General features: G+C 40.9%; 1 protein-coding gene across 1 annotated transcript in view; it reads right to left on the bottom strand.

Moving 5' to 3' along the window:
- ANTXR2 (ANTXR cell adhesion molecule 2) overlaps nt 1-17586 on the bottom strand; it is a 175100-nt gene extending 157514 nt beyond the window's left edge. Inside the window, exons 1-3 of the mRNA XM_006151459.3 lie at nt 17480-17586; nt 16737-16808; nt 14702-14773 (exon numbers count right to left, since the gene is read on the bottom strand). Of these exons, the coding sequence (XP_006151521.2) occupies nt 14702-14766 (65 nt within the window). The 5' untranslated portion in view covers nt 14767-14773; nt 16737-16808; nt 17480-17586. The remainder of the gene's footprint in view (nt 1-14701; nt 14774-16736; nt 16809-17479) is intronic.
- Nucleotides 17587-18320: the final 734 nt, after the last annotated feature.

Genomic DNA, 18320 nt, shown 5'->3' with positions numbered 1-18320 from the left:
TTCTCAGTTATACTTTAATATCATAATATAAATCATCAGACAAGTTTTCCATCTCAAGAAGGTTCCAGAAACAAACAAACTTTCCAGGAATAAGCGTAACTTTCCTCCTCCTTGGTTCAGTCATCCTATCAAACCATGTTTATTGTCTCTTTAATACTCAGTTTTAAATTCACCTACTCTCAACCTTCTTCTAACTTCTTTACACTCTTTTCTAAGGTATTCCCAGCTTTCTAGTCATACCGATATTTAACTTTTACTACAATGAAAAATGTCTCTTAAAAATAGTCTACTTTAAATTAACTAATTAATTTAGTATCTTTACTTCTCGACTAGACTGGAAGTTTACAGGGGGCTCTCACCATGTCTTTTATTTATAATGTATTCCCCTGCTCTACACTTAATACTCTTTATACTGTCCCCAACAAGGTAGGTGTTCAAGACATCTTTCAATCTATCATTGGAAAAATTCATAATTCCACAGATGATGGAGTAAATTACATCATTTATAAGTTTGTTTTATCTAAATATTTATGTTTGATATCTACAGAAACAACTTGAAACTGATTCTGTCTGAATGCAGATAAAAACCAAATATTTGGTGCTTCTCAGAAATGAGTGGCAGCGTGTCCTCAAGCATTAATGTTTGCTGCCAAAAGGGAAAACGAAAAAGACAACTGAAATGCAAGTTTACACAAACAGATTTTGCATGGTAAAAATAGCCATCTCCATTCAGTTCAGATCAGCACACCATTCCTTCTAAAATCAGACAACACTAGCAGAAGACCATGAGCTGCAGGAACTTGACAAATGTGGGATTCAGTCCTTTGGAAAGGTGGGTGTCTCTGTTAGCTTATTTCACAGGAAGAGACAGAGCACTTCGTAGTTTTCTATCCACACCCATACCTGCCCCATAATACTCTAAGCACCAAGTTTCATCAGTATTTTTACAGCTGTGTAAACATAGAAAAATGGCCTTTGCCCACAGTCGATAATATCAACACACAAGTTCTAGTCTTGTACTCCTTCCAGGGTATCTTCGGTCTATCATCTCTCCTTATTCAACAAGAGTCACTTCAGGGAAAATAAAATGTCAAAACAAGATAGGGCAGATCTGAGGCCTTCAAAAGATCATGGACTTCAAAAGCAAATAAAAGTAAGTCCTACATTTCTCCAGTGGGAAACAGTTAACTGAGGAAAAGCAAAATGATGCCAAGGACTAAAAACAGAGCTAGCTCATCCATACTGTGATGTGAAAGAAAACTTTAAAGAAAAACAGGGGTGGGGGTATGGTAAAAATAAGAGAAGAAAAAATGGTTCTATTAGAAAAATCAGTTCATATTTTAGGAGATCATCTTCACTAAGTTTGGTTTCAAATATAAAGCGTAGCAATACTGAAACTACTTCAATATTTGTTGTGCAGCTGTTGTCAAGGGCTTTGCTGTCATGACATGCAAAGTCCCCTAAAAGGTCTCAGAGCTGGGTTTTTTTTTTTTTTTTTTTTTTTGTCACCTTGAGAAGCTGCTCCACACTTCCTCCTTTCTATTAATTACAACTATGTAAACTGTCTCTTGCTTTGACTACCAGGAAGCCCATAGTACATGTCTTACTTATTCATAAAACTCCAATTTCCTATGATTATCATATTGCTTCATCCTCTTTTCTATTAAATAAATAAATATTTTAAAAATATTTTAATTTTTTGAGTGGTTTATGGTATAGGGCACGTGTGCTCGCCAGAAAGAGAGAGACACAGAGACAGAAAGTGAGAAATCACCCCCAGGGGGGATGGTCACACTGAACTCCCATATACTCCATTCTCCTCTCGGGATCTTGGGCATGCACGCACACACGCCCAGCGTGAGTTTAAGCCACCAAGTCCAGGACTCAAACCACAGTCAATTACATGGGAGTCCAGCGACATAGCCATTACACCAACTGCTGGTCCCAATATTTAAATATTTTTTTAAATATACTGATTTTTTATATTTTATTAATTTTCTACAATATCATTATGTCCTATGTAGCCTTAAATACTTTTTTGGAGAAAGGCAGGATTTAAACAAATAAATGGTACGTGAAACCTCTGGCTGTTTTTCTTGAGAATCAGGGGATCAAACTTTATTATCAACTGATGAGGGATCTAGGAGGGCTGGCAAGGGAAAATACATGTTGCCTCATTCTTATAATCTATGAAAGTAACACTTTCAGTTCTATTAGTATCTCTCACAATTCTCTGATGAATAAGGGGGAAAGAAAGCAACCACAGCTGCCTTGTACGAGAGCACACCACTAGCTTTTCCCCTCCACAAAGTGCTGGTTTGGATTATGGAAGGTGTGCAGGACATTATAACTAAAACAAAGATAGGGACGAGTTGGGAGCACAACAGCAAGCACCTGGATCCACATGGGGCAAGGCCAGGGTTTAAGTCCAGGGGACTCCCCGTGTATGCCAGGCACGCATGCACATGCTCATGATCTGGGCCAGTGCAGGGGAGTGGATTGTGTGGTGAGGACTCTGCTGGGATTATCTCTCTCTCTGAAAAAATAAATAAATATACTTTTAAAAAATATATAATAAAGATGTTGAAATGGTAAAACAGTAAAAATGGTCAGTAGAGAAGTCGGATTGACCCAACTAACAGTGAAAGCATCATTTTAAGTACCTCCTACTTTTTGTTTGTTTGTTTTACATACTGCATCCATATAGTACTTGAACTTTCCAATGCATACCATCTAAACTTTCCTAGATTTTAAAGTACTTTCTGGATTTCAATTTACGCCAATCTGTTGGGCACCCCTACAAGTGCATACCGAGATTCCACATGGTGATACGCCTCACACACAATTCAGGGCTACTCTCACATCTCTCTCTGCAGGTGCACTGTAGTTTTCCACCCGGCTATACACCAGGGTGGGGCCAGAAGGTGACACAGAGATTAAAGCACTGAATTCCAAGAGGCAGACTATGGTTCAAGTTCAATCCAATGGCTTGAAAATCACACCAGGCACGTGTATTTGCATGCCCAAAATTCCAAGAAGAGAGAGAATGGAAGAAAACGGATTGCAGTGTGGCAATCCTCCCTGGAGGGTGTATCCTCACTTTCCATCACACTGCTGTCTCTGTCTCCTCCTCTCTGGCTAGTGCAGATGTCCTATGGCAAAAACCATCATAAAAAATAATTAAAAAAAAAAAAACTCTCTTCAGCTTTAAAGACATTCTAATCAACTTGTGAATGTAGCCAATGTGTTTGTGAGTCATCCTTCCTATTTCATAAGAAATAGTCCAAATTTTAATTCCTTCCTGCCCATAGGAAGATGAAGGCTCAGAAGTCTTCTTCATTTTCAAGTTGTTTCTTTTTAATCCAAGTTGATGTAAAGATTTCAAAGTTTTGTGAGATTCCTATGTATCAAATTATTGGGCAAAATCACAAGCATCCACAAAGTATCTTCAAAAGAGACTCTTTTCTACTTTAGGTTATAAGTCAAATGAGACAACCACACAGAAGATTCTTAGCAGCCATATTATTCACCTGAAAGTACCTATGAGGTTCACCTTTAAATTCTTGTAAGTCTTTTTGTCGAGATGAGAAGGTTGCCAAGGCATCAGCTTAGCTTTCCTGAAGCCTTAATAAAGTGTGTTTCAGCTGCACCCTTAATCTGACATTTCCTCTGATGCCACGCTGTACAGGCAGCAGTCTGAGTTTTATTACCAACCTAAAACCAGCTCTTAAACTGGAGGAGTAATTTGCCAAGAAAGACTGAGGATGAGAGGAGTTTCATTTCTAAATTCATCATGTCCCAACTCCGTATTTCTTCCAAGTCCTGCTTGAAAACTCCTAAGTTCCTTCTTTAGCTCATCTCACTCCTCTCAGGTGTCACCAGAGTAGTTAAAAGAAGCCAACTGACACCTTCAACCTTCTTCCTGGAAGTGTCCTTGGCTACATTCACAAATTGATTACGTACGATTTCTGTTTCCCACATTCCCACCAGACTTCCTACCACTACACACAAGGGCTATTTCTGCTTCTACCTCTAGCAACAATTTTCTCACTCCCTTTCCAGTCTTTGCTATTGAGTCATGAGAAAAGCCATCACACATTTTTGCATAGGAAAGAAGTCATGGTTTTTCTAACATCCCAGTATTAATCTCCTCAAAGTCTTTTGGCTTATACCCTAGTCACAAATTCAACTTTTGCTACCTACTCCTACATAATAATCTACCCCAAAACTAGTAGTATAAACACAATTGTTCCTTATGATACTGTGCATTGAATAAGCAGTTCTTACATTTCATAAGTTCCTAGCTGGGAAGCTGGAGTGGCTTTGCGGGGTTGAAAAGACCTCACTCAACATGGCTGACAAGTTGGTACTGGTGTTGGTTCTGGCTATGGACTTGTAACTCAACTAGGACTGCTGACCAGAGTGCTGATTCTACGCCACAAGCCTCCACATGCCAGTTGGGGCTCCCTCCTAACATGGCGGTCTCAGGGCCATGTTTACATGGCAGATGGTTTCTAAGGGCACAATGCGAAAATCTCCCAAATCTTATTACATCTTAGACCTGGAACTGAAATTGGCACAGATTCCTATTTGTGTCTGCTGCATTCCACTGGCTGAGTTAGACCCAGGCCTAAAGCAGATGTATTCATATAAAGCTCTCCTCAAAAAGTTCAAGGAAACTGCATATTTTGAAAAAGCTATTCATAAATTTCAAAAGTTTCTGCACCAAAATAAACTTGTACTTTAATTCCATTTTCCCTCACACTTGTCCCCATATAAATAGATACACAAAGGTGTGTGTGTGTGTGTGTAGCACTTTAATAGAAGCACTGAAAAATAATCTGCCACAAAGTTAAAGGCTTCACACATCCATGTTGCCACTTGCCAACTTACATAATTGTACAAATATGAAATACTATAGGTAGTTACATCATACGTTAATTCTGTACTTTATCCTCAAGAGATAATTACCCAGGGACTTAATATCCTTGAAATAACAGTAATTCTAAAACAAAATGTAGCAATGCACAAAAATGTTATGATTAGTCAGTCACATAACCTACTTAAATGTTTTTTTAGAACATAAAATGTACTACATTGAGTAGAACGTGAAACAAAACAATATTCTCAGGATGTTATTTATGTCTGTACCCAGCTACTAATGATTTATAATCCACATAGTATGATACTTTATCTGAGCTATAACATATAAAGCATTTAGCAAAACGTGTGATACAGAATAAGTGCTCAGTGAACTTTATCTACAACTTTTAATGCCTCCTTCCTTTAACAAACCATGACATCAGCCAGAGTGACAGAAAGAGAAATATGTTCATTCAAATATATCTACACTTCTACTTAACTGTATTGTACACTACTGCACTACACAGTTCGTGAAGGATAAATTGTAGAAAGGTCATTCATCCTCTCCTAGCTCCTCCATTTAAATTTTTTTTCCTAAAGATGAATGTTGCTAATACATCCTATCATGCATGAGGAACTAACTAACTTAGCTATATGTTGCTGTGCTTCTTATAAAAACGTGTTTATTATTTAATACCTCACTCTGGTAACAACATATGCCAACGTCTCTGGGGTTCCAAGACCAGACCAAAGAATCCAAGGTAGCAATGCTGGATCCAACAATACTCACTAACACAAAGTACCCCACACCATCTGACCTGTGTGAAAAATTTTCTCCAATTTAGTCTGCATTTACCAAAGTGCAGTACTCAGCTCACACCTGAAGCTCACGCCTGCTGCATTCTGCATTTTTTTTATTCCATTTCTATTGCCCTATTGAGCCATAAGAAATGGACCACTGCGTTTTACCACTTCCATGTGCCAGGTCTGTCTTCCATGAGGAACAGTGCAGCTAATTTTTTAGAACATACTAGAACTCATAAAGCAAATAGAGACTTTATTGAAAGTAACCGCTAACATGCCCATCACTAGAACCCGAGCTGCTATCGTGCCCAGACCCCCTGACGTTAGCACAACATGGCCAAAGCAGACTCTTTTAGGCAAGAGTAATTAAATTACTTCCCTAACAAATTAAAAAAAAAAAAAAAAAAACACCTGACCCAGCAATTGTCACTTCCTCTCACCACTTCACTGGTCTGTAAGAATAAAATAAATTGAGATGATGACTGTTTTTGAATTACAACAAATTCTGACTAATGTGAAAACCAGAGAAGGGGAACAGAGTCTGAGTCAGTGCAGCACAGTGGTCAAATGCTCACGCTCGGCATCAGACCTGCGCATGAATTCTGCTGGATCTAACTGCTTAGCGTGTCACTGTGAACAAAGTCACCTCGTTTTATTACACTTCTGTAAGAATCCTGACACATAGGCCAGCTGGTGGTGTGGAGGTTCAGGTGGCTGGATCCCATATGGCCAATCCTGAAGTTCTGGTCTCAGATCCCACACCTTGAAAAACGAGTCAGGCACATGTGTATGTGTGCCCAAAATCCTGAGAGAACGGAGGAGAAGGGACTGCAACCTGGCCACCTCCATGAGAGGTACTTTCTCACTTTCCCTCTGTCTCTGTCTCTTTGGCAAGTGCATGTGTCTATAGCAAATTAAAAAAAAAAAAAAAGAATCCTGATACTTCATGACAAAAATGATGATGATGATGTACACTGGTAACCTCCAAACCCTAGGTTAGCCTTAACCTCCTCCTCTCTAATTATTAAAACAGCAATAGAGCTAGAAAAATGAGAAATTTTAAATGAGAAATACAAAAATAGAGGTAGTGCGAGTAGATGATAAAAGCAAAGAAAGGTGAGTTAACAAAGTGACAAGCATTTGCTGTGTACTCTGTATGTGTCAGACCCTTAATTAGACCTTCTCAATGCATTATAGACCAGTGTCATAACATCACTATACTGAAGGAATGATCAGCTCTTTTTACTTGGCCCAGGAATTGGGCAGCAAGGGGTTAAGTAACTGTGCACAGTCATACGGCCAGCACGTAGCTCCTATGTCTGTTGGACCTAAGGTCCAATCCTGGAGTAATTCTAAAACAAAATGTAGCAATGCACAAAAATGTTATGATTAGTCAGTCACATAACCTACTTAAATGTTTTTTTAGAACATAAAATGTACTACATTGAGTAGAACGTGAAACAAAACAATATTCTCAGGATGTTATTTATGTCTGTACCCAGCTACTAATGATTTATAATCCACATAGTATGATACTTTATCTGAGCTATAACATATAAAGCATTTAGCAAAACGTGTGATACAGAATAAGTGCTCAGTGAACTTTATCTACAACTTTTAATGCCTCCTTCCTTTAACAAACCATGACATCAGCCAGAGTGACAGAAAGAGAAATATGTTCATTCAAATATATCTACACTTCTACTTAACTGTATTGTACACTACTGCACTACACAGTTCGTGAAGGATAAATTGTAGAAAGGTCATTCATCCTCTCCTAGCTCCTCCATTTAAATTTTTTTTCCTAAAGATGAATGTTGCTAATACATCCTATCATGCATGAGGAACTAACTAACTTAGCTATATGTTGCTGTGCTTCTTATAAAAACGTGTTTATTATTTAATACCTCACTCTGGTAACAACATATGCCAACGTCTCTGGGGTTCCAAGACCAGACCAAAGAATCCAAGGTAGCAATGCTGGATCCAACAATACTCACTAACACAAAGTACCCCACACCATCTGACCTGTGTGAAAAATTTTCTCCAATTTAGTCTGCATTTACCAAAGTGCAGTACTCAGCTCACACCTGAAGCTCACGCCTGCTGCATTCTGCATTTTTTTTATTCCATTTCTATTGCCCTATTGAGCCATAAGAAATGGACCACTGCGTTTTACCACTTCCATGTGCCAGGTCTGTCTTCCATGAGGAACAGTGCAGCTAATTTTTTAGAACATACTAGAACTCATAAAGCAAATAGAGACTTTATTGAAAGTAACCGCTAACATGCCCATCACTAGAACCCGAGCTGCTATCGTGCCCAGACCCCCTGACGTTAGCACAACATGGCCAAAGCAGACTCTTTTAGGCAAGAGTAATTAAATTACTTCCCTAACAAATTAAAAAAAAAAAAAAAAACACCTGACCCAGCAATTGTCACTTCCTCTCACCACTTCACTGGTCTGTAAGAATAAAATAAATTGAGATGATGACTGTTTTTGAATTACAACAAATTCTGACTAATGTGAAAACCAGAGAAGGGGAACAGAGTCTGAGTCAGTGCAGCACAGTGGTCAAATGCTCACGCTCGGCATCAGACCTGCGCATGAATTCTGCTGGATCTAACTGCTTAGCGTGTCACTGTGAACAAAGTCACCTCGTTTTATTACACTTCTGTAAGAATCCTGACACATAGGCCAGCTGGTGGTGTGGAGGTTCAGGTGGCTGGATCCCATATGGCCAATCCTGAAGTTCTGGTCTCAGATCCCACACCTTGAAAAACGAGTCAGGCACATGTGTATGTGTGCCCAAAATCCTGAGAGAACGGAGGAGAAGGGACTGCAACCTGGCCACCTCCATGAGAGGTACTTTCTCACTTTCCCTCTGTCTCTGTCTCTTTGGCAAGTGCATGTGTCTATAGCAAATTAAAAAAAAAAAAAAAGAATCCTGATACTTCATGACAAAAATGATGATGATGATGTACACTGGTAACCTCCAAACCCTAGGTTAGCCTTAACCTCCTCCTCTCTAATTATTAAAACAGCAATAGAGCTAGAAAAATGAGAAATTTTAAATGAGAAATACAAAAATAGAGGTAGTGCGAGTAGATGATAAAAGCAAAGAAAGGTGAGTTAACAAAGTGACAAGCATTTGCTGTGTACTCTGTATGTGTCAGACCCTTAATTAGACCTTCTCAATGCATTATAGACCAGTGTCATAACATCACTATACTGAAGGAATGATCAGCTCTTTTTACTTGGCCCAGGAATTGGGCAGCAAGGGGTTAAGTAACTGTGCACAGTCATACGGCCAGCACGTAGCTCCTATGTCTGTTGGACCTAAGGTCCAATCCTGGTCTTTCCACGCTAACAAGGAGCTTTCAGGAGTCTCCAAGGAAAGAGTTCAATTAGCTCTATTCCTAAATGCTTTTTCTTTTCAACCTTGAATTCCATTGTGACTCCAAGACAGCTATCTATGACCATAGAAGCCAGTAACACTCTTTTTAAAGTTTATGTGTTTTCTCTGATAGAGAAAAAGAGACACAAACCAAGCCCATTTCCCATGCAGGTCCAGTAGTGTAACCACTGTGGCCCCACCTGATCTCTAAGTTTTAATGTAAGCATCTATTTAATCTTTCATAAATAATATGCATGCAAACTTGTTGAAATAAAATCAAACAACCTAGATATATAAAAATTGAAATTATGGGACTGGTTCCATGGCCTGGTAATTAAGGCAGCCAGATATCACATGACCGCCCCTGCAGTTCATTTTCCAGACCCAGCAGCCTGAGAAACACATTGGGCACATTTGTGTACATGCCCAATAAAGGAAGGAGGCATGGACAAGAAGAGATTACACATGACCATTCCCTATGAAGTGTATTTTTCCTCTCCCTCTTTCTGTCCCTCTGCCTCTCTTCAGCAAGTACATACAGCGTATAGCAAATTTTAAAAATAAATAAAAAATAACTTGTTTCTGGCACCAGACCAATTGAATAACTGATTCAACAAATATTCTTTGAGCTTCTACTATGTATAGGCTATGTTTTAGGTGCTGGAAAATAGGGGAGAACAAGATGAAGAAGGTCCCACAGCTCCCATGTTAACATTAGGGTCATGGAGATAAAAATGAAATGATTAGTTAACAGAACAAATTCAAAAAGTGATAACCAAACAGAGCATTGTAAGAGAGGAACAGGGTTCCCTTAAACTTAGTGGTCCAGCAAGGCTCTTAGAAGAGGAGACATATGGGGACCAGCAGATTGCACAATGGTTATGTCACTGGACTCCCACATAGCTGACCGTGGTTCGAGTCAGTCTCAGATCTGGCAGCTTAAAATTCACACTGGATGCATGTGTGTGCATGCCCAAAATCTCAAGAGGAGAATGGAAGAGAAGGGATTGCAGCATGGTCATCCACCTTGGGGGTGGGGGGGTGGGGGGTGGATTTCTCACTTCCTGTCTGTCTTTCCAGCAAGTACATACACCCTATAGCAAAAATCACTCTAAAAAATAAAATAAATAAATAAAGAGAGCAAGAGAGGAAAGAGGGAGAACCTGAGATGCAGCCTAAATGATCAGGATGGGCTAGCCATGAGAAGAAGATTCAGGGCAGAGAAAAAGCAATAGTCCTAATATAGAAACAAGCTTGGCTTATTTAGGGAATGGAAAGGAAGCCAGTCGGCTAGACTGTACAAAAGTCTGTGGGAAAGGACCAACCAGGGCAAACAGGTAGGGCTCATAGGCCAATGTGGTATTTGCTTTTTATTCTAAGTCATTAGATGGTTTTAAGCATGAGAGTGGCATGATTAGCTTTAAACTTTAAAAGACCAGTTGCCACTTGTTAACTGTATATCCTTGGACAAGCTGCATTACCTTTCTTAGCTTAACTTTCTCATCTGTAAAGTTGAGATAATAACTAGTATCTAATACACTGATACACGGATTTAATGAGGTTATGCAAGCCAAGTACACTGCTTGGCACATTGTAATTGTCCAGTAAATGTTTTCAACTAAATCACTACTGCAATATTAAGATAATTCACTATTCCCAGTTATCCAATATGGTAACAAAAAATATCCTCTAAAATTAGTCCTGATTCCAAATTCTGTAATATTCAGACTAGATATTTTCTCACTGAATTTACACTTGGAACCTTCCCCTTACCTGACTCTTATCATTATAATGAACCCCTAGGCTATTTATGTGTGTGTGCATGCCCTTGCATGCGTGCACACACCCTCACACCCACACCACACACCCTAGATAACTCAACATCGCGTTACTCCCGCCCCCCGGGGCCCATAGTGTTCAGTACATTGTATATAAGGTTGGTAGGTAAGTAGAGATGGGTAAACAGACATACAGAGAAAAAAAAGCATGAGGCCAAGAGAAAGAAAGGAGTGCTTCAAGCTGAAGTACTTCAAAGAATGAAATTGTTCAATGATGAGTATATAAAATGTAGAACTGATGACTTTTTGACATGTGTATTATTGTTTTCAGGTATTTACATGGTACTGGAATGCCATGCTGAGGCCGTAACAAAAGACACAGCCCTAATGTAAGCACTTACTGCCAATCTTGCCTCACCGCTACTGAACATCTTTAGCAACACTCTGAGAAACACGAAAGAGCCACTTCTCATATTTACCAAGGTCCTGAAGAAACAGGAGTCATGGAAACCACAGTTGCACAACCCGCGGGGTTAACCTTTGCTTTCCTCATGCATTCAGGTCTAACTGTGGTGTGATCTATGACATCAAGTCCATGTGTAGAATTCCAATTTCTAGATTTTGAAACAAAGATTCACAACAGTGTGGAAACACCGGTTCAGTGGCCTTTCATCTAAATATGTGAATTGTTTCTACACCCTTGAAAGTGGGTAATGAAAGAAGAATGACCCTACCTCCAAATAGAGAAAAGCATAGAAATGTGAGAAGTTACTAATTCAATGAAATAAAATTAATAAAAAATACCACAATAAAAGAAAAAAATTACTGAAGACTGTTCTATGGTATTTAAAAGTACCTTTTTATGTACTATGCATTTTAATTTTCACAGCAATCCTTTAATAAAATAGAGCAGATTTTATGTCCACATATATAGACTTAAAAAACTGACACAGAGTAGATAATTTGCTACAAATTTTCAAAACAGTAAGTGTCAAAAGTAGAACTCTAGCCCAGGCCTTCTTAGTACATTTTCTGCCACCCAAATCTAATTCAGCATACCATGAATGGATCACTTCATTAAAACTGAAAATATTTATATCTAAAAAGAGACAGAGGAGCCAGCTATGTGTGAAATAAGTTGTAAGTAGCATTACTAAAACTCCTCCTAGAATATTATAAACCCTTTCAAGCAGGAAATATTTACTTTACATAAGCATATTCTTCCCAGATCCTTCCAATACTGAATATTCCCTAGCTCCAGGTGATTACGATAATAATAAAGTGTTTTATCTCTTGAATATATAGGTACCGGACTCTGTCCTACATACTCCACACTCATCACATTCAATTCTTACAACACCCTTATGATGAAGGTATCACAACCATCATCATTGTCATCTTTATCACATAGGGTGGGAAAACTGAGGTAAAAAGAAGCTAAGCAACTTGTCTTTCACCATCTAGCGAATGAACTGGAGAGCCAAGATCTAAACTCAGATAGACTTGGACCAGCGACTCCTAACTGTGACATCATGCTGCCTCTTAAAACAGAGGCTTCTTTAACTCATGTCAGTCTGTCCTCTATTAGATTCAGACAAAGAGAAAGGAAGAATCTCTGACTTAAAGATGTAATTTCCTTCCATGCATGGCTGAGCAAGCCCAGTCTGGTAGACCAGTGACTACGCTTCATCTTCAAGGCGCTGGAGGACCCATATGTAAAGTGCCTAGCAGAGAACCTGGCACGACGTATGCAGCTGTCAATTACTGAGTGTCTTCTCCGTGTCTGACTTTATGCTAAGTGCTTTTCTATATATATGCATGCCATAAATGTTAACATTGGATAAAATTGTTTGTTTGGTTTTAGTGGGTTTTTGTTTTGTTTTGTTGTTCTTGAAAGGCTGCATCCAAAGCTGCTTCTTTGGAAATAAAGCTGAGCAAGGAAGAAAACATCTCTTTGCAAAGGAAAGAACTGTGACGTCGCTGGACATAGAAAGCTGCTGTACTTGGCTGTAAGGGAACTATTGGTCTGCTCTCTACAGGGCCCACACACACACAAGAAAGTAGGGAAGGGAGATCACAATGGGACACTGAGGACTCACCTTCCACAGAGAGGTTTCCTCTCCCAGAAAAGAGAAACTTAAAGCACAAAGAAGTTAGAAGCTTTTCTATTCGATGAATTACAAACAAGTTCTCTCCCTGAGTCCCTTTAAATATTACGTTTTCCTGATCTTTTTAAGGGAAAATTTAATTTACAAAAGAAAGAAAAACTGCTTTTATTTTTTTCCTAGTTTTTGCTATAGGGCACAGGTGATTACCAGAGAGAGACAGACAGGCAGACAGAGAAAGAGAAAGTAAGAAAGCAGTCCCCTGTCCCCCTGCACCCCACCAGAGAGAATGGCCATGCTGCGATATCTTCTCCTCCATTCTCCTCTCAGGATTCTGGCCATGGAAGTGGATTTTCAAGTCACAGGGTCAGGTGCTCCAACAGCTGAGGCATGTGGGATCCAGCTGCCTTAACTACCAAATCACCTGCTGGCCCTCAAAAGGAAAAACTGATGGGACCAGCAGATGGCATAATGGCTACATCACTGGACTCCCACATAGTTGACCATGGTTCAAGTTATGGACCCGGTGACTTAAAACTCACACCGGGTGCATGTGCATGCATGCCCAGGATGCCCAAAGAATGTAGGAGAAGGGACTGTGGTACAACCACTTCCCCCAGGAGGTGATTAATCACTTTCTGTCTCTCTGTCTCTCTCTATCTCTCTGGCAAGTGCACAAGCCCTAGAGCAAGAATCTCTCAGGAAACAAAAGAAGAGAGAGAGAGAACTGAATTCACACAGCTTTTCAGAAATCTACACATGTAAAATAAAGGACCAGTCTCCCTTACTAAAACTAAAGTTTGGAGAAAATTTATTTCAAAATAATGCTAACCCATTTGTTCATTATTCATTCACTTATCCGATAAGAATTTATTGAGCAAGAATTATCTTGCATACTTTGTGTTAGATGAAGTAGATATAAACATGAAGAAAAAGCTCCACCCCTAGTCTCGTAAGCAAAAGTGATCTAATGAGAAACAGTGATTCATTAAAATAGGTCAATGACTACTTCTAACTTGCCATGATGTGTTCAAATGACATGGAAATAGTCATATTGTCATACTGACTTGAAAAAAGCCAAACTTGTTAAAGGCACTAAGGAAAAACATGAATATAAATGGAATTAGAGTACAAGTTTATTTGTGTGCAAAAAAATTTTGAAGTCCATGCATAATTTTTTAGAGTATGCATTTTTCATAAACTTTTTAAAGACCCTTTGTGCATGTGTGTGTGTGTGTGTGTGTGTATGTATGTATGTATATAAAAGTTACTTCCTTTATAAAGTAAGTTCCTTTATAACGGTGAATACATTCAACATCAGTGGATTTCAGAGAAAGAGCAGTAATTTAGGACATCTGCCAAATCTAGTAGATTATCCACATAGACCATATCTTTCTCCTCCTCAGTGTTTTTAAAATTCCTGGTCAGTTAGCATATCATATCCAAACAAGAAAAATGTAGAACTACTTTTATTAACAGAGAGGGAAAAGCGGAACAGAGTGACCATACAACTAAGGCAGAGATCTGGAGTTGAGTGCACATTCCACAACCAATATAAATGATATTGATTTTCAGATCATCTACTCTTTTCTATTACTCATACCTCCTTTCCCTTCTATTAGTATAGAGAACTGATGTGTCTGTGCATTTGCTTGATTCCACTGAGAGGCCTGAATCACCACTTGGAAATATCAATCATGCCTCTAAGATTTGTCTCTACTAAAAGCCTGCAGTGAAACGATAATGCACTAACCTGTCTCCAGTTAATGGCAAAATAATGGTTGCTTGAGAAGAAAACACAATGAAAGATAATCTCATTTCAGGGCTGCAAAATAAGAAAAGAGGCAGTTAAAACATTTTTAAAAGAAATATTGATACAATGCAGATGTACGGCTAGGGAGGTTCATTTAAAATTAGATTCAGGGAATGGTCCAGGCTTCTTTTTAAACAGAGCTCCCTAGGCAGATATACTAACTCTTCTTAACATGACTGCATAAGTCATTTTGGACTTAATCAATGCTTCTCAGCCCCCAAACACTACTCCATGACACACAGGGGCCTGCACTTAGAAAGAGACGAACTGGAAAGATAAATTCTGGACAGATGTAAAGTTCTTTCACACAAACACTTGTTCCCTTGGTGTTCTACCTCATCACTTAAAGGCCAGACCCTCCATAGTGATTATGATTAGCCATACCTAGGACTGGAGAAAAGCCAGTTGGACTTAATGCCCACAGCTAAATGAGTCTATGTCAAAGTCACCTGGAAGCAAGAGTACTTAAAGAATGTCATGGAGAAACTAACAAATCACTTTTGCATTGGCATTTTCCATTGGCCAAGTCTCAAACAGCTTATTTTCAATCAGTAGCAATTGCTCTAGTCAGCTATATCTTTCAGGCTTTAAGTACTTTCCTCACAGAATGTTTTTTGTTTCAAGGACACCCTACACAATTATTACTAACTTCCCAAACTGTAAGACCTATAAACTAAACATCAGAATTATCTTCACTTATTCCATTCCTACCGTGTATTGTGAATAAGTGAGCAAATAAACTTGTGTTACAGAACCGCAATTTGCAACGCAGACCAAATGAATAAAATGTATTGAAATGATCTATTGCTTTTGATCATGATCCGGGTGACAATCTCTGCACACTCTAGGATTCAATCAGAACATTTGTAAACAACTGCCTGTCCTGCTTTTGACATTTAAGAATATAGAGTCTTGTTTATTTTTCTTTCCTAGACAGTTTTACCTCTGACCCTGCCCAGAAGTGAGAGTGTTATTATACTTGGCTTTTTCAGGGGACTGATGATTGAACATGGACAGGCATACATTTTTATAGGGATAACTTTACTGTTGCCAATAACAGAAAGCAAGGATTGCCTAGGCCTCTACAGATTGTTTGAAGTTACTTGCAACATGACTTTCAAAATGTTTTGATCATCCAAGCCTGTTTTACTGAAAACATTTGGGCTAACAAGACTGAAAGAAGCAATATTTAATGATACAGTTCTTATTCATGTCCTTTTCATTATCTTGATAAACTTGTATTTGCTCATTGCATTTTTTTCTTTAAAAAAAAAAAAGAGAGAGAGAAAGAGGAAAAAAAAAGGAGGAAAAAATCTTCAAAAACTTGGTGTCTTGAGGTTATTTTTAAAAAGGAGATGCCACTAATTCCTAGTTACCTCTAAATAACAGAGTAAGATAGATTTCATAGCAGTGATGCTTTTTATAGGGGAGGAAACCAGTCTTCCTTAGCGAGGCTTACTGCATATATAATAGAACAGTTAAATTTTAAACCATCCACACACCCACACATTGTGTAAACACAAGTCGTTTCTTTAAACACACACACACACAAGTGCCTTTTCTGGTAGTGGATTATTAACACATGTTCATTTGAAGTTTTCTAACACTTTGTTTTTTCAGTGAAGGCCTCTATGATGGCATTGAGGGGAAAGGGAAATATATTATAGACACTATTAGCATAAAATTTATTTTAATGTGATAAATTTCGAGAAAGCAGTACTGAAATCCAAAACAGATGAAATTCAGAAAGGCAAAGACATTTGGAGGAGTATTTGAAGATGCTTCCCCAGAGTCTGAGCCAAGTTTCTGGGATCCAGATGAAAGAAGCCGTTCAGGACTTCAGGACTGTCCTGATATCAGCAAACAAATCAGCATTTCAGGATAGGTTTACCTGCTAAAGTTTTCAGAAAAGGAAAACCCTACACTTTGGTCTACTTTTCCTCCACTGTGTAGAAAAGTAAAGTGGAAAAAATACCTTACAAATCTCAAAGTAAGTTGCTGGACAAAATCGTAAATTTCAATCCAGTTATTTGACACACTCCCAGACCTGGAAAAAAAAAAATCGAACTGATCAGAAAAACGAAACCTGGGGTGGAAATGTCAACTTTTCACACCTGTGCTTTCTTTAAAACCACAAAGACGAGAAGCTGAGGTCTTCTTCCAATAAAGTAACGATATCTGAAACTTTGGTGCAGCCCAGAGTCGAGGAAGTCCCCTCACCTTAGGAGTCACTACCTGCAGGCTAGTTGTTTCCAGTAGGACCTGACTCCAAATATAAATCCCAACGCCACCCTAAGCAGGAAATGTAAACTACCTTGGTTAAGCTAATCCTAGACTTTTCCTAGCTCCCAGGAAAGCGCTGGGGTCTAGATAAAACTCGGTCAACTCTGGTCAGCGTTGGGGGGCTGGGGTGAGACGGGGTAAGGACTGAGGTGCGGAGAGAGTCCCGTCCGGGACCTCTTCCCAGTGGGCCCCCAAGACTAGCGAGCAGTGAATACCTCCCTCCCCAGGAGCCAAGCAGCCTGGAGTTTCTGTCACCCTCTCCATCCTGACTTCAGCACGCACAGATCCCAAAGCGCTTGCCCTTCGCGAGGCGACAGCAACAGGGCTCCCGCGGGCGGGTTTCAAAGCCAGTCCCGGGGCGCGCACAGCTCAGCCTCCCCAGCCCCAGCGGACCTCCGCCCTCGCCGGAGACCCTGCCCTCCCGCCCGCACTCACTTGTCCAGGACGAAGTAGAGATCAAAGGCTGTTCTGCAGGAGGGCTGCTCCTGGGCCCGCAGCAGCCCCCAGGGACCGCTGAGCGCCAGCAGCCACAGCCCGGGGAAGAGGGCCGGGGGCCCGCCCCGCCCCCATCCTGCGGCGGGGGGCCTGCGACTCTCTCCGACACGCAGCCCCTTCGGATCCGCTCTGTTGAGACGCGAAGGTGGCCAGAGTCACCAGGGACGCTCCCAGAGGGGAGGGGAGCCAGCAGCTGGGGCGCCGGCGCCTGGGGCACCGGGACGCACAGACTGACAGAGGGAGGGAGCAAGGGAGAGAGGGAGGTCCTGGGAGGACAAAGGGAGCCTCCGCCACTGCTGCAGCTGCCGCCGGAACTCCCGACGAATCCCAGTGGCAGCGCGATCCGTCCTCCCCCTCCGGATTCCGGAGAGTTCCTGGAGACAATGAAGGCCCGCAGCGACAGCCCGCCAAAGAAGTTCCTCCGGGGCCTGGGGCAGAGCCGCTGGCGCCGAGCTCGGACCCGGACTGAGTCGGGTTCCGCCCGGAAGGTGAAGTTCCGCCGCTGCCGTGTGCTCGGGCACCCGCGTCCCGGAGCTGCGGAGGTCTGTCCTTCTGGTCCCCTTCGTCCCGCGGCCCCACTCCCCGCCGAGCTCCCAAACTTTCTTCCCGGGGCTCGGCGGTGGCGCAGCGCCGCGGGGCCGGCCCCTTTAGGGGAGGAGGCACAGCCGGCCCGGAGCTCGCGGTGGAGACGCGGCGCAGGGCGGGAGCGCTCCGCCTGGACCAGCCCGGGTGTCGCTGCGCCGCAGGGCGAGGGCGGGGCGGGGGGGGGGCGGGGGGCCAC

The sequence above is a fragment of the Tupaia chinensis genome, unplaced genomic scaffold (genome assembly GCF_000334495.1).
Source record: "Tupaia chinensis unplaced genomic scaffold, TupChi_1.0 Scaffold000318_1, whole genome shotgun sequence".
In the NCBI taxonomy this organism is placed as follows: Eukaryota; Metazoa; Chordata; class Mammalia; order Scandentia; family Tupaiidae; genus Tupaia; species Tupaia belangeri.
This window is presented reverse-complemented; position numbering and strand designations above follow the sequence as displayed.